Here is a 23,101-nt window from a genome sequence, read left to right as displayed (position 1 = left end):
CGTGTAATTGCCCTGGTGGTGATGTTCACATGGGTGTCAGATGTACGACAGTTTTACTTAATCGCAGCAATGCCGTGTATTAGCACGAGGAACAACTCATGCAAGCTTGCAGTGCATTGCACTGGGGGCTATTTAAAAGTAATTCCAGGAAGTACGTGAAATGTTATTTATATATATATTTTTAAATAAAAAAACAGTTAATTAAGCTGTGCAGTTATGTGCTTAATACACTAACTTCCATATGTCTGACACAGTCTCATCATTTGTGATGTCGCGTATGTTATTCTTTAAAGACAGACTGTTATACAGTTGTGCAGTTCCGTGAAGTGTTGATGTTTATGCTGCACAGTATGTCTTAGTTATCTTCATTATGATATGTGGTGTCTCTTGCCCCTTGAGACACTGTTCTTGCTTAGCCCTCTGCCAGACTGCTTGTGCATCCTTTAATCATCCTCCAGTTGACAGTGATTACCACGGCAAGGCCATTTTTAACCATGTACAATAAATAATTTTTTTCCCGAATGCTGCGTTTGAAATGCAAATGGCGTATTGTACATTTTATGGATGAAATAATTTGCTTCATGTTGACAGTTGCATCTTCAGTGTAGATTTACAGTACTTAGTCTTTTTTTAATTAGTTTGCTTTCTTTTGTTTGAAGACTCCAAAGCCACCCAAGGCAAAGACGAAGAGTGTCCCAAAGGTTAGCTACTTTGGGCTACCACTAAAGGATCTTCCCCTGTCCCCAACCAAAGCAGTGCCTGTCTTCATCGACAAGTGTGTGGACTTCATAGAAATGAATGGTAAGTACGATGCAAAGATATTTTCCACTTGGAATTTTCCCTTACAAGTCTATAGGCTGATAAAAAACAAGATTATTCATTCAATACATAACATGTTACAAGTATACGCACCGTAACAACTTTCACTTGAAGTGTAATTCTAAATTTCGAGTCGTATCGGAGGAAACACCTTTTTCCTTTTCGGCTGAGAACATGTCTTTGTGGCGAATGTCAGTGGATACTGTAGGAAACCAAATTTCCCACAGTTAATTACAAACGAGAAGTGAGTTTTTTTAGTGGACGAAAAAAAATTAAAGGTTGAAGCTGTTATACAGTGAGGCTATCTGCATTCCTTACAAGTTAACCTTCATACCGTTGTATGTTTCCTTTTGCCCTGCGTAAAAAATGAATGATGTTCATAAGGCCTTTTGTTTAAACATTTTTCAATTCACAAGATAAAAGCATTCATATTTTACACTTCATGATACAAGGTTACCAGGCACAATGGTCATTGGCACAAGATAAACACCATTTTATAATCAGATGAGCAGCACTGGGCTTCGTCACATATTCAATGGTGAAATGACTCATTGTCATGCTCGAAAATTTGTTTTTCACAAAATATAATTCGACGGCATATTTTTAGACGGTCTTCCCAATTGAATGGAAAAGTTCGACCTTCCCACCGCGCAAGGCCAGTGATTCCTTTGAGTTTCAGCAAATGGCGCTGACGCATTAGAGTTGAAGGTCTGCCTGGAGTGTGTTTTAAAGGCCCGCTTTTACTGAATGTGTACGTTTGGAGCGTAGCCCTGCACAAGGTCAGTGCGGGGAAGGAATTGCAGTAATTGCACGTTGAGTCATAATCCAGAGGGAGAACACTTAGACGACCTCATTTATTAAAAATGGATTTCACACAGAGCCCAAAGTGTAACTGCGGTTCCTATATTTAAAGCCTCGCCTACGTGTGTTACCAATAACTTGCATTTTTAGAACGTTCGTGGTGGTCTAAATGTATAGGAGAATACATCAATGTAACTGCTGTCATAGCAACAAAGATGTGTTTTTTTAATACCCATTTGATGTTCGAATATGCATGCCCCGCTGTTACATTGTGCCCGGGAAGATTAAATATACCCTTTTCAGGGTTTATTACTTTTCAGGCTGTTTCTGTGCCAGCAGGTGAAGAGAGCTTTGTTGATAAAATAAGAGATGAGCTCATAAGGGCTCCCCTGCCAATCTATACTATTCACTGTGCTCATTAAAACACTCTGGTTTAACCCATTTGTGGGGGAGAAATAAGTGGAGGGACATTGACGATCCATGTTTTATTGTCATAAGGGTAGGAATAATACCGAGGTGTACTGCTTGTCACACTTTGCATGCGCTTTCCATGGAAAGTAGTGCAGTATTATTTCAATGGAAAAAGAACCAGACATGTGCTACATTTAACATGTATTTTTTTTACCAGCAGTTCTCCAGTTTTATTGACATGGCTTTAGGTATGCTCTTGCATAACACAAAAGGGCTTTTGTTTAGTCTTGTAGACTGTTACAGATGCTGTATTGTGGTTAGTGAGCACGTATTTTTGCCAGCTTATACAGTTTGGGAGAGTCGTAGCTTCGTCGTGAATGCACTTTGCCATGAGCCAGAGTTTGGGTCACAACCATGGCATACATCCGTGGCGAGTGATATTTCAACCGATCTTGGGCCCTGTGTTCACCAACCCGTATTGACCAGCGTGGTGAAATAGGGTAAAAAAAAAACCACATGACCGACACATCATGGAGTGGCTTTCATCGAGCAGTGGATTTAAGAAAATGGACACATATTTTTTATTCAGTATATGATTGATAAGGTTATACAGCTGATATGTTTGAGAAGTCAGTGTTTGTTTTAGCTGTGACTGGATACTAGGTGTCCTGCAAGCATGTCTGTCAGCAGAGCTTCCAGTGCGTTAGCAAATATTCAGTGCTGGCATCTAGTTAAACACGTGTGAGGAATGAATAGTTTAAAAAGTAATGGCTTTTAACATGAAGTTGTACAATATTTGCCTTGGCATCTATGATGCCGGGCTTCGAAAGTAGTGCCAAATTTGCTTTAAATGGTGTGCTCGGTTGCACATGTTGGGCCACCTGCCACTTTAAGGGGAAGGGCTCGACTAATCATTGGCAAATGGTTTTTTACAAAAGAGTGAATTTTTAATGAGAGCGCCATGGTGGCAGAGGCATTCATAGTGGAAGTAGGGCTCTGACAGAGGAGTTTGCTTGAGTAAGTATGGGTGTGACAATGCAGTAATTCAAAGATCAATATCGGTTTTTAAGGTTATTAATGCTCATATTGCTGAGAATATGTTGGAATAGGGGTGTTTTGATATATGCAAATTATATGCTCATGTCACATATTTGAAAATGGTGCAAATACAACTGTACAAACAAGACAGGGAACAATGACTAGCAATAACAAGATGGTAAAAACAAGATAAAGAATCGATTTTTGAATCGAATTGGGGCCCCAAATCAGGACAATTGATTGGTTTGCTGGCTGGTTGGACATCAAGCCATATGCCCATGCGTTTTGGTATCCCTTGCAAGTTTGAGACTTAGGTTAATCCTTTGTCATTAGGGATTTAAAAATTTACAAAAATGACTACTAATGAACTGTTAAATTTTGACTTAAAGCTTTCGTGACTGCAAGGATTCATATTCTTGGTTCTTTCGGTAAAGTCACGTAGAAGGGAAATAATGAAATAATATAAAACAATATTTTGTTTAATATTTTTATTATTAATATAATGAACTGTTGTCTTGCGTCAAGAGTTAACGTTGTCATCTCAGCGTCATCGTAGGGATATAAAAAAAAAACAATTAATGTTTTAAGTACACAATGTAAAAACTATTTTCTGTTCTGTTTTTACACTCATTTGACATGTAGGCAACCACCAATTAATTAATGATAATGTCTGTGAACATTATTGTTTGTGCACCAAGGTAATCTCTAAAAGGAATCAATTACCCTGTGACTCTAAAACGATGACCTTTCTCTGGAAGGCTGGGAAAGCCCTCGGGGTCCCCTCCCGGGGAAGCAATGTGTTCCAGTCGCGATAACCCGGTGTCTGTGTGCAACAGCGCTGAAGACAAGCATGCAATACAACAGCAAGCATTGCATAAACCTTGTGCATTCAGCCCTGATGCCACCTTGGCTTGGCTATACCCTACTTACAACATACTGTAGCGTTGCAGTGCCAGCTGCAACCCGTGTACATTGGTGACACTGTATTTGCATGGCAGCGTGTAGGTGATTAACAGTGCAGCCCTTCATCAGGTAAAATTGACTCTTCAGGCTCACAATCTATGCATTGAATTGGGTGTGTAATAATTGACAATATTAAACGTGTGGAAAATTATATGCAAACGAAATCATGTTTTTACATTTTCGTTAATGGACCCTGAAAGACTACAAGCGAGACAGAAACAATGGGAAGGTAAAAACTAATTAAAAAAAACAAGCGAATCTCGAATTGACTCACAACCCTGAATCATAACTATTCATTGGAGGGAAACAATAAAAAATATATAAAACAATAAAATTCTGACGACGTTTTGACTGCAACACAAGCAATCATCATCAGGTGTGAAAACCACAGCAAGAAAATTTGCAGAAAGTGGCGTTTTTTTTAACGCCACTTCAAATTTTCTTGCTGTGGTTTTCACACCTGATGATGATTCCTTGTGTTGCAGTCGAAACGTCGTGAGAATTTTATTGTTTTATATATTTTTTTATTGTTTCCCTTCTACGTGACTTTACCGAAAGAACCAATAATATGAATCCCTGCAGTCACGAAAGCTTTAAATCAAAATTTATTCATTAGAGGTTAATCGTGACACCACTATCAGTGTGACAGCCTCTCCTAGACTTTGCAGAGCACTGCAGGTGGTGAAACAGTGATATTAATGCAGATTCTCAGTGTGGGGTGGTCAGAGTAATCTATACTTCGTATTTTAACGACTGTTCTGACCCAGCATGTGCCATTTTTTTTCTGCCGTCAATGCAGCACTTGCAGTTAGCCATGGACTTTTTAATTTTAGTGACATGAACGCCGCAATGACGGTGGCACCGTGCAATGCATCCACCCCTGACCGCTGCGTTGCGTTGGTTTTATTTTCTTGCTCCCGTGACCAGCTAACATGTACATTCCCAAACAGAAGTCCTCTAACGCCACCATGGCCCATGTTTACCCATTCACAGGTTGCCCGTTTGCTCATTTTCCTCTGCTGCCCCCACAATCTGGAACATATTTCCCCCAGCAACCCATGCTTTTGACTTCCTACCCCTGTTTCAGTTGAGGATCAATGTCTTCCTTTTTTGCTCTGCATATGACTGACTGCCTCGCGAAAAAATAATTATATTAACTGCCTCCCTAAAAAAACGCCCATATACGCACTGTTTCTGTACAGTGGCTTGTGATGTGGATGCATTTAGATTACAATTGTATTGTACAGTGATTGTGTCCTTGATATAACGTGGATGGATATACTGTGACCGACACATCGGTGTTTGTAGGCATGATCCCTAAAACTATTTTTTTATAATCACTCTTCAGTAATTCAAATATTGAACAGCATGCAAACAAAAAAACTGACTTGTTAGCTGATTCAATACTGCGCCAGGCACTCCTAGTTCACTGCTGTAGTGTGCAGCAAACACTACAGCGTTGGATAGTGTTCCAGCTTTGGCTTGGTTGCGGTGGTGTTCATCCAGTTTATCCAGCTTTCTATTCATGGTGCTTTTCATATTTTGTTATATACCAAGGAATCGACTATTTTTTTTTCCAGGAAACAGTGTGTTACATGAATATGATGATGGGCAAATATGTAAATGCACTCAATGAATATTAATATTAATCATTGTGGCAATTTGCCTTCCTTATGATTTGATGCAGAAAATTAGTTTTTTTGTTACCATTGTGGTTAATTTTATGGTTGCAGAGGTCATGCGGACCCATTACATGTGAATCTAAAATAATCAATTCTCATACCCGCAATTCGATGCGTGTATATTGAACTTAAGAATCAATTTTAATTGATGAGTCAATGCGTCGTTACACACCAATCATATTACATGGTTCACAGGCTGATTAATAACTTGGCGTTCATGCGAGTGGTGACATTCGGTTTAATGTCGGGGACCCAGACAGGAGGCAAGGATTTTAACGCCATTGCAAGAGGACAACGGGTTTTTACCCCTGTAGGGAGACATTAGCCACCGCTCCACATTGCACCACGGCTCAGTCAGACCCCTGCCACAGAGAGCCTCCCTCTTCATGCGTTTTTCGCTGTCGTATTGATTTTAGGATTTAGTTGCGTTTACATTAAATGGTATTGATGGCGATGACGGTGATGAAAATCTGATTTTATCCCGTGTGAATGATTTAAAATGTACACATGGTAATAAGTCTTAGACTTGTGTTTTTGTCTTCCTTGCGCTTTGTCTCTTTTTTGCAGCACAACATTGGATTACGATGTAGACATGTTCTGTTAGCTTGCCTAAACATAGGCAGTATTGTTTTTTGAGTTTATTGTAACAGATATTGTAATTGCCAAGGTCTGTTGTGCTTTGCTTTCCGTGGGTCCCGTTTCAACATGTGGAGTTGTGCTCGAGAGCAAAGTAAATAAATATAGAAAGAGAACCTTATATGAGGCAAATGAGGGGATAATGTGTGCCGCGATGATGCAGCACAGATGACCGGTCAATTTTCTTCGCTTGCTGGGTTGAGATTGAGGTCGTGCTTTCCTGTACGTAGGTATTTTGCGTGATGGGACTAATCAGTGGGAATAACAACAGCATGAACACATTTGAACAATATATTTTGGCTCACTGGACTGTCCACTTGTAAACACAACTATGTGTGGTACATGAGTACTTCCTTGTCCAGACAATCTTTTGTGTTTTTTTTTTCTTCTGACATGTATTTTGTATAGTAGGCTCCACATAAGTGTAATTTTATTTTCGTACAGTTAACATTCGGCGGGCTATATTATTTGAAAATCATTATCCTGTCAGGGCTTGTATTTCTGCCTGTTTTTTATGATTTATGACAAGACCCAGGAATATGTAAATAATGCAGCTTCGTAAGTGGTGGAAGACGGCATTAAGGCGTTTCACGGTGAGCTGAAAAATTCCACAAGGGCCTCCTTCACACGGGAAGGCGGGTTGCCATCTGGTCCCACAGCATTTTTCAAATGAATTGCACTACTTCAAAGTATTTGTGTCGTCAGTATGCATGGCTCTCGTATAGATTAAAAAAATGTAAAACAAGTTACTGAGGTACAGTATATGAAATCAGTAATGCCTGTAATTTCTGTGGTTGTATAACCCATTACTGAGCCTTGGTTTTGGAGAGCTTGGATGACTACATACATTTAATTTGCCTTCTCATAGTTTACAAAGGCTTGGAATAATAGTATTTGAGTATTGCTATTTATTCGTGTTTTCCATATTATGATTGATTTTATGTGGTCGATGGTAAAGAATCAAATCCTAAACCCCGCTCTCTTGTGTGGTTGGTTGGCCTCTAAGCAGGGTTGACTGAGCCAATGGATAACTGGCTATTTGCATGGTTAGCCCTGTCCTGAAATTGGGTCATCACATACTTGGGCCAACTTGAATATCAGCATCATTTAGGTGGTGAATAATTTAATTTGTGTTGAATTTGTCATGGCCCACTTCCAGTAGCATATTAAAGAGCAAATTTCTGGATGTCCAGTGGCCCAGTCTATACTTCACCATGCTGGCTAGTACAGTTTGGTAAAGGGAACACACAATTGGTCTCGCCTCTCGCTAAGTATCTGACTGGTATGTGTCCCCCATCCATCCAGTATGGCTCCTCAGGTCTTGAGGGCTCTCAAGATTATTCATCACATCAATGCACTGCCTTGACTGTGTATGTGCGAAATGGATTGTTACATCGCAGGATCATGCAAAATGGCAACAATTTGGGGAGACCTTCATCCAGCAGCAGATTGACCATTGTTGATGATTATGTGATGAATGTAGTGGCCACTATTAGCTGAAGAGGCCACGTTAACCCATGGCATACAACATACGCATATTTAACAATGCTGATTTTTACATGTACGATTCTATGAAAGTGTCATGAGTTTAATAATACATATTAATGTATACATTGTTACACTGCCATGATAACAATTATATATTATAATTGACATAACCACACTTTTCCTTATATATTTTTTTTATCATTGCACTCCATAAAATGTGGTGTCTGTTGTGTTCTTGTGCTATCTTGCTTTGCTAAGGGCCTCAGAGCCTATTGAAAGCAGATCAGGATCAAAATAATGAGATAAAGATGGAGTTATTTTAGAATTTTTGAAAATGAAAAGCATCATGCAGAATTGCCTGAGGAAGAATGTTTTCAGTCAGTGCATATTACCCTTTGTGACATGGATTATAAACATGGACACTAACAAAGAAAATTAAACAAAAGCTCACAAGTACAGAAAGAAGCATGGAGAGATGCATGCTTGGAACTATACTGAAAGGCCGAAAGAGAAACGTATGGTTCAGGGAATAAACAAAAATTATGGACATACTGACTGTTAAGGAAACTAAGTATGCTTGGGCAGGGCATGTCGCTAGAAGTAATGGTAGCTTGTGTATTTGTCTGGGTGATGGAATGGCAGCCGAAAGAGGAAACATGCCCGATAGGATGATCACCACGGAGAAATAAGAATGAGATTAGCTCATGTGCAGGAATGAGATGATTATGTGACCATGTAGGATGGCAACTTTTGGGCAAGGCCTTCATCCAGCGGTGGATTGATAATGGTTGAGAATGATGATGTCTATAAATTAACATAAGCATATGCAAATGCTAAACTGGGATATTAGTTTAACTGAATATGTACTATGGAAAATAATGTAACAATAGTCTTAGCATTTAGCAGAAATCATATGTAACAAAAGTATATGTAACATTTTAAAATGGCGTTTAACAATGTGCATATGTGGTGTATGTGTGCTATGTATGTTCCTGTGAGTCACATGTTTTATCCAGTTAAATGCTAAAATGAGTTTCACTTTCTTAGCAGCAGGACTGTTTCCATCCGTAAGATCCACACAGGCGTTTGCCCTGGGATTCAACAACTGCGCACTGTTCATTTGCAGGAATCTTGGACATGGATGAGGGGGGGGGCTTTATGTGTTGGTTGTTCTTTTTCTTTGGAAGGTACCCAGTCTGCTGTAGCCCATTATGTGTTGCTGGTGGCTGGGATTTACTGTGTGCAGAAATATGTTGTGTTGGAGACTTTCCAGACAAAACAGCACGTACTTCAACAACTATTATGCCTGTCAATTTTGCGCGATTATTCTGCTTCCATGTATGTCGCATGCGGCTGCTTTAACAGGCTCCTCTTTTTTTGCGTCGTGTTTTTAGGTTTAGACACAGAGGGCCTCTATCGCGTTAGCGGTAACAAAGCCGACCAGGAGAACATCCAACTGCTGTTTGGTCAAGGTACAGTGGAATTCCTGTGTTTGTGTTCTTTGATAAAGAGCTCATGATGCACTGAGGCCTGTGTTTGACAGGTGTTTGATAAAGGAACTGTGTAGCTAAAGTACCATGTGCTATTTGGTGAAAACCTTTGGGTTACAGCAAGCCATATGCTATTGTTGAGAGAGATGTTTGAAGTTTTTTTTTGCCTTAGGTATTTTGTATTCCTGCTAAATGAAGGTGGTGAATCGTCCTTACTAATATTAAATTAAAATGATACATAGTTCTGTCCAAACACCTTGTGTCGGGAATGAGTCAGTCTGTTCTTTCCATTGCCTGTGTTGGGTGTGTCTAATAAAGATAATTCAGTTATTGTTTTTCACTCATATTGAAGTCCCTTTGCCACACCTGGCTGTGGCAATGGGTGTAATGGTGTTTGTCTCATTCCACTCTCCTGCATTGTGTTACCTCAGGTTAAACAGAATGTGGAACTAAGTGAGAAATACATCCAAAAATGAACACTATTAAAACAGGAAATGCTTCCATCCACGTTGACCTAATTACTTTTTTCATTACATCCACAAATTATGGAAAGTTGGAAAATATGCATTGCTGCATATATTAAGTCTGTCATTAGAGACGTGACCTTTAATATGTAATGCATGTTATCAATAATTAATGATGATATCAAGACACATTCAGACTCATATCAAAGCTATATTTAGTCTTTGTGCTACATTTACATGACAAATAGCTTTTTGTGGACTTCCATGTTATCATAGATTTTTTTTTACATGTGTTAATTGTGCTTTGAAAGTCAGCACAGCGAATCTGCCTCAATTGCAGATTCCGAGATTAGCCACACACTTCTGGCTCATTCAGGGAGTCACCAATGGGTGCATGACACAAAGAGCAATTCAGATTACATGAGCATCATCGCCTGTTTAGGAAATGAAAACGCCCACTATAATGTCATATAACTGGCCAAATGTAACAATGTGCTATTAAAACAAGTGTTCCATGTCCATGGACGCTGACAGATTTTCTTTGAATCTGTTTTCTGTGTGGGGAATATTATTTTGTCATATTTCCCCCACATAATTGAAATGTTGGATTTTCACTTGACCTCTACTGGATTGGAAAGCAATATTGGCGACCATGAAAATGTCTGTCGTCTTGGAAATAGTATTTGTATAACTTAAAAGGCGACTTTTTAATATAATGTTCAGGGTTTTGCGTAAATCTTCAGTCGGTGGAGAGTGATAGGTCGGAGGCATTGTACGTGGGCAAATGCACAAGTGTGAAACGCATTATGATATGTGTGTGTTGTTCTGAATCCATCTCACAATGTGGAAAAGCCCCACAGGTTTTTCTTTTTTTTAATATATATTGCCCGCTCCTACGACGTTTTCAATGTCATCAACAAACACAGCCAACAAAATCTTATTGGCACATGCAAGTTTTGAGAATGTGTTGTGAAGATTTTAAGCTAATGGCTTGGCAAGGCAACATCAAAGGCAATAATTATGGTCCTTCCAGAATCCACTAACCTATAAACATGCCAATTCACTGTCCCATGAAACAAAATAAATATATTATTTCAGACTATAATTCTGTATTTTAGCATTCAGTATAAAGGGATGATATAGGTTATCTTATTAGTAGATAATACCTCATTGAAATACAACATCCATTTTGCAAAAGGAACCTAAATCCAAAACAGTACATTAGTTTACATTCAATGCTTTTGCAGGCTTGCTACAGGACTCATATAAAACGGGGTATAAGTGACAGACATTATCAGAGGCTGATGGCCACAGCTTCTACTGCAAGCCTCCGTCGCCCTCCACTCCTGCTTGTGTGTATGTGTGCCGAGTCTCATTCAGATGCAGATATTGCGTTGGGACACACATCGCAATCTCTTGCCGGATATCCAAACATAGGTTCTGTTATTCCAGCTGAATGTCCACAGAACCGATTGGCTTTTCCTGCCATCAGGCCTGCCAAATTGGTGGCAGGGTATTTCATTTGCAAGCAGCATGGATTTGCATGCATTTGGACTGTTGTCACTCCTTTCGCTCTCCCCCCCCCTCTCTGTCTCATGGCCGTTGTGAAAATGGGGTAATGCAGTTTTGAATGTGACTGAATTCCTTGTGGATGCTTGCTCAGCATGTGCATGCCCCGTGTGCCTGACAGATCACACGGTAGACTTCCGGAGTTTGGGAATCTCGGTGCACTCTGTTACCGGGGCCTTGAAGTCCTTCTTCACTGCCCTGCCTGAGCCACTCATTCCATATGAACAGCAAAAGAGTCTGGCGGATGCCGTGGGTAAGTGAAGCCAGCCCATGGCATGCATAATCTCAGATGGCTACTTCTTTGGAGCTTTAATTCAGTCGAGGGGGATATTTTGCAAACCTAGCTGTTACATTGACTTGATCAAAATGTTGCATTTTTAGGCAGGGCACATGGTTTGAAGGGATGATGGCTAATTGACAAGACGATTGATGAAATGGCAGCCAAAGGAGAGAATGTGCCCAAGATGGTGATTGGCACATAACTTAATGATGCATAAAAATGTGCTTGGGAATGCTGTGTAAAATAAGCTGAATACACCATCCTTGAAGATGTTCTGTATCAACTAAATTAATAATTTTATTTACCAGGTAAAGCCCACTCAGTTTTTCAGAGGTGACCTGGCCAGACATGATAGCTCATCAAAGCGGCTTATTATCAGATGTGGGAATTTGTAACGACCAAACAAATATTTGTTGTTGGAGAATAATATTAACAGAATGGTTGCCAAAGGTGAAAATGTGAGGATGGTGGTTACCCCTTGAGATGGAGTGATGGGATGAGATGTTATGTGCAGGAGAAGGATTGCAGCATTGCAAGACCACGAGGAATGGTGACAGCTGAGTTGGGGTCTTCCTTCAGAGAGAATGGCCAAACTCATGTAGTGCATCCCTTGGGTGTAACAATACAGTATTACATGAGGTTCTAAGTGATGCAATTCCCTGCTAATATTTAAACCAATGTTGATTTGGTAAACATTAAAAATAAATTAAGAAATGTATTTGGAATGTAATATACATTATAAATGCTCTGTGATGTATGCTGAATTCAATGTCATGCAATATATTTCTGAATTATTTTAAAGTCAAAACTACTAAGAATGTTGTTTGTCGTGATACATTTGTTTCCCTGCTATGGGATCTGTTTTATGAAGTGCCTCGGTCTGCTGAGGCAAGGTTACATGTGAGGGAGATGTGAAGTGTTGGTGGTTATAGAGTGTTAGTGGTGACGGCTAGTGTGTAACATTAGCTCTCTATTACGTTGCTAGTGGCGTCACCATCCAGGCAGCTGCATTGACTTGCATCTGATTGTTACCATATTAGCTTATATTCTATAATTGGGTGCTGGAGTCCCACATTTCCTGAATAAAACTCTCTTATAAAATGTTGTATAAGCCTATGCATGTGTGCAGCTAGGACATACGGTGAGGGAAAAAAGTATTTGATCCCCTGCTGATTTTGTACGTTTGCCCACTGACAAAGAAATGATCAGTTTAACACGTAGGCTTTCGCGACCAATATTATTCATAATAAAGGTTTTTTTGGGTTAGATCGCGATTATTTATAAATGTGTCGCGATCTAACCCAAAAACCTTTATTATGAAAGAAATGATCAGTCTATCATTTTAATGGTAGGTTTATTTGAACAGTGAGAGACAGAATAACAACAACAAAATCCAGAAAAACGCATGTCAAAAATGTTATAAATTGATTTGCATTTTAATGAGGGAAATAAGTATTTGACCCCCTCTCAATCAGAAAGATTTCTGGCTCCCAGGTGTCTTTTATACAGGTAACGAGCTGAGATTAGGAGCACACTCTTAAAGGGAGTGCTCCTAATCTCAGCTTGTTACCTGTATAAAAGGCACCTGTCCACAGAAGCAATCAATCAGATTCAAAACTCTCCACCATGGCCAAGACCAAAGAGCTCTCCAAAGATGTCAGGGACAAGATTGTAGACCTGCACAAGGCTGGAAATGGGCTACAAGACCATTGCCAAGCAGCTTGGTGAGAAGGTGACAACATATTCTTAGTTTTTTCGGTAAAGTCACGTTGAAGGGAAACAACAAAAATAATAAAATATATATAAGAAACACAAAAGAACTGTCAATCTCCCTCGGCCTGGGGCTCCATGCAAGATCTCACCTCGTGGAGTTACAATGATCATGTGAACTGAGGAATCAGCCCAGAACTACACGGGAGGATCTTGTCAATGATCTCAAGGCAGCTGGGACCAAAGTCACCAAGAAAACAATTGGTAACACACTACGCCGTGAAGGACTGAAATCCTGCAGCGCCCGCAAGATCCCCCTGCTCAAGAAAGCACATATACATGCCCGTTTGAAGTTTGCCAATGAACATCTAAATGATTCAGAGGACAACTGGGTGAAAGTGTTGTGGTCAGATGAGACCAAAATGGAGCTCTTTGGCATCAACTCAACTCGCCGTGTTTGGAGGAGGAGGAATGCTGCCTATGACCCCAAGAACACCATCCCCACTGTCAAACATGGAGGTGGAAACATTATGCTTTGGGGGTGTTTTTCTGCTAAGGGGACAGGACAACTTCACCACATCAAAGGGATGATGGACGGGGCCATGTACCGTCAAATCTTGGGTGAGAACCTCCTTCCCTCAGCCAGGGCATTGAAAATGGGTCGTGGATGGGTATTCCAGCATGACTGACCCAAAACACATGGCCAAGGCAACAAAGGAGTGGCTCAAGAAGAAGCACATTAAGGTCCTGGAGTGGCCTAGCCAGTCTCCAGACCTTAATCCTATAGAAAATCTGTGGAGGGAGCTGAAGGTTCGAGTTGCCAAACGTCAGCCTCGAAACCTTAATGACTTGGAGAAGATCTGCAAAGAGGAGTGGGACAAAATCCCTACTGAGATGTGTGCAAACCTGGTGGCCAACTACAAGAAACGTCTGACCTCTGTGATTGCCAATAAGGGTTTTGCCACCAAGTACTAAGTCATGTTTTGCAGAGGGGTCAAATACTTATTTCCCTCATTAAAATGCAAATCAATTTATAACATTTTTGACATGCGTTTTTCTGGATTGTTTTTTTGTTATTCTGTCTCTCACTGTTCAAATAAACCTACCATTAACATTATTGACTGATCATTTCTTTGTCAGTGGGCAAATGTACAAAATCAGCAGGGGATCAAATACTTTTTTTCCCTCACTGTAGCTACTCATGTCATTGCATGAACTATTCCTTTGCGTTGTGCTTTTTAAGTATTTATTTAAGAGGTTACAAACTTAAAAAATGTTTTGGTCAAAGTAAAATCTTGCACAATGCTGGGCTCAAGTGAATAGACTTCCATCCAGCTGAAGGATTGGAGGGGCTTTCCGGCCACTCGTATCAGCTTTTGGTGCGTTTGCGAGGTCTTTCTGGATAAGCCCACAAGCTCCAATGGCTACAAAAGTGGGACAAGAAAATCAAATCCAGGGCCTGCGCTGAAGTTGGCGCACATTTTCATATCTGTACTGGAGTGAATGGCTGTAGTTTTTTATAGTTTACCTTTACTTGGAATTCCTGCAAAGCATTTAACTGTGGTAGAATGTGTAGAATGTTAGTGCCAGTTGACATATAAGTGGGAGTGCTTGGGCAAACTATAAAATATCCTATAGGCCTGAAGAATTAATTTGCCAAATCTGACTTTGAGAATCTAAAGTGTTAGATTCAAGCTGGTTATGTTGATGATTGCTTTCATAGTTTGCGGCATAAACAAGTCTGTGCATAATTGTTAATACACATGCCAAAAAAGCTTATCCTTTGTGGATATATAATTATTCTGCTCTAGCTGGGAGCAAGTGAATTGCTGCTTTGCGCACAGGCTCGGGAAATGTAATAGCCAGCTGTAGGATTCTAATTGTCTTAAGGAGGATTGCATTACCAATGGCTTGTACTCCAGAGGGAGTGAGGGTTCAGATGCAGAATTATGATATTGCCTCAGGGTCACATTCCATCTGTACAATGACTTAAAGCAACAACGGTTGTGATAATAACAACAGCAGTAATAATATATGCACAATATTTATTTACCCTACTGAGAGCTTTTTTGTTGCCAGATAGATGGTGTTAATTAAAACAAAGATTTCTGAAACCCTTTTTCTGGCTTGAAGGTATGACCAAGTAATGAATGTACATCTTTTTTAGTCCCTTAACCATCCCACACTAACCAATATGGTGAAGTAAGGTCAAATCACAACCTCTAAGACTGACGGAATGGGGAAATCGTCATCCAGCAGTGGATTGACAAGGGCAGAAAATTATTATTAATCCAATATGAGCATTTACATGTAATTATTATTGGGGTGGAGCGGTGGTTAGTGCCACCATGTTATGAACCCAGAGACTTGAGTTTGATTTTAAGCTGCAGCTGATATCAGCAAGGAATGATATCCGAATCGGTTCTGCCTCTTCCCCCCATATTCACCAAACCACACTGACAAGCTTACTGAAGTATGTTCAAATAACTTGCATGGCTTACATAATGTGGGGGGAGGGTGGTTAATTCACCAGTGGATTGACAAATGGCTGCAAATATATGTATTATAATTACTATCATTCTTAAACCCAAAATAGCATTTTGGAAAAGAGGCAATATATGCATAGCTGGCCACACAACTTAATTGTGCCATGGGGGGGGGGGGGGAGTTAAGTTTAGTATTTTAATATTGCAATGCTACTGACAGACCCTGCCATTATATGGAGGTAGCCTTCCTTGGGGTGTTTTTTTGGCTGCCACTTTCATTAGCAGATGCAAGTTTTGTTCCAACGGGGCTACACAATTTTGGAAGTTAGCAGAATTTTTACTTTTCGGTTTTTAATACACTGTGAGTAGAAATTACATTTCTTATTTGGGTAACTTCTGCAAGAATATTGTGGCTGGCTTCATCACATAATACAGCCCTATTGTATTTATTGACACCATTCCCGTACGTGATCCGTATCATTGGTTCACAACCACGTGTTGAGTTATAGTTTGGCAGATTGCCAAGAGAAAGCCTTTTTTGTGCCAGATGAGTCGTAGTGCTGACATGAACAAAAATGTTAAATAGACTTTGAATAATACATTTTCTCGGAAATTATTATCTGTTTCTAACAGATACATGCATTGGTTCTCTTTTTTAAGCAACAGAGGCCTTTTTCTCATGGTGCTCCGTGGTGGTATTAGGGGCATCCCACACAATGAATCAAGTGGGTGACAGCTGAATATTTGTTGAGGAATTTAAGTGGGAGTTGGTCCAGTCATACTGGGTTGAGTTGGGAGAAGTCTTAGGCCTCAAAGCATTGCTCTTGGTTTCAGTTTCACATGGAAAAGAAATGTGGGTGTTTCCCCTCTTCTCGTTCAGACTGATTTAATGTCCATAGAGTATCATACCATATCATGTGTGTCATTTATGTTTTCACTTGAATTACTGAAATAAGATAATATTTTTGATTCATTTTTGAATTTGGAGAAGTATTGTTATCTGAATGTATTTATTGCAGTGGTTTATTTATGTTATGAGTAAGACCTTCCATGTGCTGAAGTATGGACTTGTATATCGAATGGTATTTTGGGAATGTCTTATAAACCTGTGCTTAAACTCTGCCCACAGTGTTGCATGACTTACATGTCGGCAATACTCGATTGAAGTCCAATTTTCATTGTCAATTCAAATAGGTTTTAGTGTTGATGTCATAGAAAACACATGTGCATTGTAAATGCGGCATTCTGAAATACTTTCTGAGCTTATTTGCAAGTGACTGTGTTTCTATCTTTGGGCAACTGATTTAATAACCACAACTGCACTACCCTTGCTCAGTAAACAGGATATGTCCCAGCCAGCCAATGAGCAATTGTAATATTTCTAATGTGTATCATCCATCTTTTTATGTAAGCATGTTTCACATTTTCCAAATGCTTAAACATGTAAACAATGTGAGATTCATGTTGAACCCCTATAAGAGATGGTACCTTCCTGCAGCGCTGTAATCAGCGCTCCCTCAGGGCTCCGTTACAGAGGCCTATATCAAGGCAGGCACGTGCTTATGATTAGTTGCGGAACGTACCGCACTTTGGGGGGGAGGGAGAGTGTGGTGTTGCGGTATTGGACCCCCTCCACTCAAAATGTTCTCCCAACAAGCTTGTCAGCCGAAATGTATTTCCAACACTGCAGGCATGTGATTCTTAATTCATCTTAGTCAACAGAACGATTCGCCGTTTGCGACAACTTTTGCTTCGCTAAGTAGAGAGCATTGTGTGGGCTTTTCGTTTTAGTGCCGGTATCACATCAATTTTGATGATTCAGCTGTGGTCCCTCCAATGGCATTGTAAACCAAAGACGTGCAGTTGTGGAGTGGACGCTTTTGTTTCATGTCGTCGATTCTGAGCAGATAAATGGTTAATGCTTCTGCTCACTCCCGTCATGCAGCCACTGTGTCTCTTCCACAGCACATCCATCAAAATAATTAGGTCACCTTTAAATACCATGGCAACAAGCTAGGTGTGCATATTCCAATTTAGAACAATTGGTTGGCTACTGCATGGCATCTGTAATGCTAGATAGGATTTTTTTCATCATGTTAATTGCATATTGTAAATAACTATTTTTGTAATGCACATGTATACAGTTTATAAGAGATATATCCGAGTAGACTATCTGCTTGAATCTAAAGATTTGGATAAATGTAAATGTTCATGAATGCATTGTATATCTATCCACAGGTATTGAAAATGAAAAGGATATGATCACAGCTTTGCAGGACGTCGTAAAGAAACTTCCTCAAATCCACTACGATGTCTTCAAGTTCATCATCACCCACTTGCACCGGTACTTATTTTCAGCCAGCGTCATAGAAAGAGGGGTCTTTGCCGTTTCCGAAATCAACGTCACATCCTTTCATTGGACTTAGCACAAACTAAAAATGGGACATTGAAGTGGCTAAAATAAGTGTGTTACAGGAGCACTTAGCTCCACGCAGCTCTCCTACTTACGTGATGTTTCCTCTCAGACATTTACTTTTGGATGATACGGCCGTATCAGAATGCTCTTTGAGGTGAGTTTCTGACAGGGTCCGATAGGGAGCTGATCTAAAGCAGTCACGTTAGCAAAATTGCCTTGGACTTCTGGTGCTGGAATGGCTCCTATTTCAACTTCAAACACAGGTTCATTGTAGGCTGTGATTGACAGTCTCAAAGTGCCCATGAAGCCCAGGCAGGGCATGCATTGCCAGTCATTTGTTTCCTGTGAAATTTGACCTCCCAAGAGCTCCACTTTGTTTGTAAACTATTTTCTACGTTTAAATACAGCACGTGCAAAACTGTGGTGATCCGTTTTAATATCAGCATTGTCAGTTTTGTTAGTTTTAATTTGAAAATGGTAATTCCATCCCAACTGAAAAAAACATTCCCAGTGCATTATATATATGCTTTTTTATAACGTGCAGTAATTGCATGCAAACTAAGAATGGACATCACGTTATGTTACTCGTGAGCTTTATAATTAAGAAAATACATTGTACGGAAGCTATGTATGATTATGAACGAACTAAATAAAACACAAATTAGCCGTTTTGAGTATGGAGGAAACTACCGATGTTGCAGCTCTGGGGTCATATATCTGGGACCCTGGGCAGACAAATGAAAAATGAACATTACATTGTTGATCTTGAAGGGTTATCAAGTACACCAAAGCTGCCAGTCTAAGTTCAGTCCTTGACAGTCACAAACAAGTTAGTCCCAAATACAGATGTTTTTTTCAATTGGTTCGCTGACACACTAACCTTTGGCAAACACAAATGTCCAGTCGTGTAGTACAAGTTACCTTGTGCTCCAGCAAATAGCGGGAATCATGGTGTCTCACAGTGGTGTTAATGGCATGCGGTAAGGGCCTCTTAACATGCCATAGAACTATTATGGACTAAATATGTGCACCTACTATTGCAATTTGGCATCCATCCTTCTGCTCTAAAATTTAAATTGGTAAATATCCCACTCTCCAAGCTACACTGACAAGTGTAGTGAAGTATGGTAAAAACAAAAAAAATCTAGAACCAAAAGAGTGTTGGGAGGCCTTCATCCAGCAGTGGTTCACCAATGGGCTTACAAAATAAAATCTCTCACATTGTAGATATTGTATAAATATCCGTCATATAATCTATGAAGAGGCTTTATTACATGCAGAAGCATTTTTTTTAAAACATGTAATTGAGCCTGAAAATGAAGATGTAATCTATGCGGTGTTATTGACTTTAAAGGCCAAACGATCCACCTGTTAGAATTGTCAAGTGTAGACATTTAAATGCATTTAGATCCTAATAAACTGTCATATGCCTCTCACAATGGCGGCAGTCTAGAGTTTAAATGTGTCGTTTTCCACTTGTATAATTCCCTCGGCATTTAATTTATGAGTTTGGTATTCCGTTGACTCCCCAGGCTTTGGTGGAGCAGATGGACATGACGTGGGCCAGCTGTGCAAACGGGATGGGTGGGGGGTGGGGAGTTGGGCGAGACCAGACGCAGTGACTCTCTCACGCATGACGTACAAACTATTGCCATGCCTGGAAACCACAAGTCGGCACCACGCCTCTCATCATCCCATCAGTGTGCGCATATGGCTTGGCCGTCACTCACCGGGGGGCATGACTTAATTATGTATGTGCACGTGGTGGATAAATATATACGATGTACATCATTATTATCATCAGCCATGATCAATCTACTCTTGGGTGAAGGCCTTTCCAAGGCCGTACCACCTATCAAGGTCCTGTGATATAACAATCCACCTAGCACCTTCAAATGAGCTGATTGCGTCCCTTCATCCTCTTGAGCATATTACCTCCTTTGGCAACCACTGTGTATGTATATTTAGGATAGTTATGGAAAATTGACCGAGATCAAAATTATGAAATAAGAGGCAGATGAGGAAAGGTTGGAGCACTTTGCGAAAGACACATAGCTGCTTTGTTAATACGGATAATTTCGGCCAGGTAAAAGAGATGAGCCATTCCTACGGAAATCATGAGTTTGAATTCATGTATAGGCTGCCACCCTGGATTAAACTGGGTTCTAAAGACCTTCTTCTGCTCGTCTCTGACTCACTGCCTCTCTCTTTAAGATAACCATGCCTACTGTTTCTGTTCAGCGTCATGAGATGCAATTGTGTTGAGACGCTACATGAATCCAAATTCAAATGTATTGCATTGTATATAATTGTATATAAGCAAAATTCTATACAGTGCACAGTATGTTGTTGTCTAATCGTGTAATTGTATTTAACATGAAATATATAACGTACAATTTTGTACGCATTTACCTGGTTCTGTCCACCAACTTTACTCCTACAGCCCCGGCTGCATTGGAGATGGGCAGGAAGTCAGCGGCATGGACCTAAAGTATTAAATATACTGCCTCAGTGTGACTCAACCAGCGAGTATTAGGGACGTTACATAGCAACCCAGTGTGCTGTCTGGGAGGGTCCGAGGCATGTTCTTTACAAAGCCTTTTGTGCTGCTTACTGGTCTTTCAGTGTGTGCATGTGTAAAACAGTACCACTCGAAGATTTTTCTTCCTTCGTCATGCTTTTCAAAACTGTAACACCCGGGCCGCCGCAGTAGCCTGAGCGCGTAAAATTGCTCGTTGTAAGCAAATTCGTGTAACGTAGTGTTGCAAAGTGCTCGGGCGGGATTTACAAGAAGGAATTATTGTGTGGCGAAGCATGCGAGTCTTTAGGCTGTTCTTAGCCTTCGAGAGCCAGGGAGCCTCCCCACTAGCCATGCGTGTGCACGGCCAACTTATTTTTACAACCGCCAAAGATCCTTGGAAAATTCTAAAGCGCTTCTCTAGGGTTCATACTTTCATATTGTGTGTTTTTACTGAAAAATAGAAATACTTTTTTAGTTTTACGTACAACGTTTTCGTTCCAACACACTTGTCCTGAGAAGGCAGCACAAAATATGCTGCTGTCATACATTTTCACATTGTTTGGTGGCCTCAGTTTTATTTTAACAACATAAATAATACAATAATAACTTTGTGTACTCGGAGCAATTAACTTAAATTAACTCGCACACTTTTTTTCCCGGATTGAGCCCTCTATATCCACCAACACCATCAACAGTTTAATTATGGCTTCCCTTGGCCCGTGTCCAGGCTCAAATTAGTGCAAGTTCTGCATTTGCCAGCATGGGGGAGAGGGGCGGAGGCTCTCCATCATGCCACCGGTATCCCATCTCTTCATTTGTGCCAACTGCGATTTATTGTTGTGCTGTTGCATTTTTCACAGCCAAAGACTTGACACAGCGGTTGAATTGCGGCATTACATGTCATTGCTTGGTAATTGACTGCTCTTAACAGCTTGAGTCACGACATCCTTTAGAATTCATTTGGAAGCAAATGGATAAAGTGAAATGGATAGCGACTGGCCTAGTATGAGCGATATTCATTGGAACAAATTGAAATGCAAAATATAATTATTTCCAGCAAACGCTTGTTCACCTGTACTTGTTACCCCTATGTTATGGTCTGGGTTTATATACTACATTGGTGAGGACAAAGTTAGGACCAAACAGATGGTATGAAATATGAAATTATATTTAAAGCAAACTTTTGGAATTTGTCTTAAAGTTAAGGCTTTGGATGGAAATGCACGGATATAGGCTTATACAGTGAGGGAAAAAAGTATTTGATCCCCTGCTGATTTTGTACGTTTGCCCACTGACTAAGAAATGATCAGTCTGTAATTTTAATGGTAGGTTTATTTGAACAGTGAGAGACAGAATAACAACAACAAAATCCAGAAAAACGCATGTCAAAATGTTATACATTGATTTGCATTTTAATGAGGGGAATAAGTATTTGACCCCCTCTCAATCAGAAAGATTTCTGGCTCCCAGGTGTCTTTTATACAGGTAACGAGCTGAGATTAGGAGCACACTATTAAAGGGAGTGCTCCTAATCTCAGCTTGTTACCTGTATAAAAGACACCTTGGGAGCCAGCAATCTTTCTGATTGAGAGGGGGTAAATACTCATTTCCCTCATTAAAATGCAAATCAATTTATAACATTTTTGACATGCGTTTTTCTGGGTTTTCTTGTTGTTATTCTGTCTCTCACTGTTCAAATAAACCTACCATTAAAATTATAGACTGATCATTTCTTTGTCAGTGGGCAAATTTACAAAATCAGCAGGGGATCAAATACTTTTTTCCCACACTGTATGCAAAGAAATATGACTATCAAGAAAACTTAATATTCCCTTATCCTGCTTCCTCGGCGCAGAATATTCTTTCCTGGGGGAACAAATATTGAGAGAGGAAAACATGTTCTCTGACAGCAGCATGTTCTACGGTGTCACCAGATTTGGCCAGCTTGGCTCATTATGATGTATTGCAGGTGCCACCCTGTGCTAACACCTGTGTCTGCAGTGTTCAGATGTGAGATGAATAACTTCTCGACAGAATTTTCAGGGGTAGGCTGTCAAGTGTCAATTTGTTTCACCACAAGTCCTTTTTATGTTAAATAAAATAAACTGGTTCATGCGTATCTTCAATCAGGTTATAAAAAAAAACTATTTCCTAAAACATTGAAAATTATAACACAACTAAAGGAGGCAGTTTTTTTTTACATTTTTGTCAAAATGATTGTACGAATGGATTTGTATTATCTCAGTCGGTAAGGGCTGGAGGGGGAGTGGTGGCTTAGTAGTTAGGAGGCTAAGTTATGAACCCGGTGACTTCAGTTAAATTTTTAG

General features: G+C 40.0%; 1 protein-coding gene across 1 annotated transcript in view; it reads left to right on the top strand.

Moving 5' to 3' along the window:
* Positions 1 to 23,101, top strand: part of LOC116948445 (rho GTPase-activating protein 5-like) — a 38,492-nt gene that overhangs the window by 7,655 nt on the left and 7,736 nt on the right. The window contains exons 3-6 of the mRNA XM_032965126.2: positions 660 to 801; positions 9,233 to 9,310; positions 11,483 to 11,614; positions 18,076 to 18,181. Of these exons, the coding sequence (XP_032821017.1) occupies positions 660 to 801; positions 9,233 to 9,310; positions 11,483 to 11,614; positions 18,076 to 18,181 (458 nt within the window). The remainder of the gene's footprint in view (positions 1 to 659; positions 802 to 9,232; positions 9,311 to 11,482; positions 11,615 to 18,075; positions 18,182 to 23,101) is intronic.

The sequence above is a fragment of the Petromyzon marinus genome, chromosome 33 (assembly GCF_048934315.1).
Source record: "Petromyzon marinus isolate PM22_M1 ecotype Great Lakes invasive population chromosome 33, UKy_Petmar_22M1.pri1.0, whole genome shotgun sequence".
Classification (NCBI taxonomy): domain Eukaryota; kingdom Metazoa; phylum Chordata; class Hyperoartia; order Petromyzontiformes; family Petromyzontidae; genus Petromyzon; species Petromyzon marinus.
Note: the sequence above shows the minus strand (reverse complement) of the source record. Positions and strands in the feature narration are given on the sequence as shown.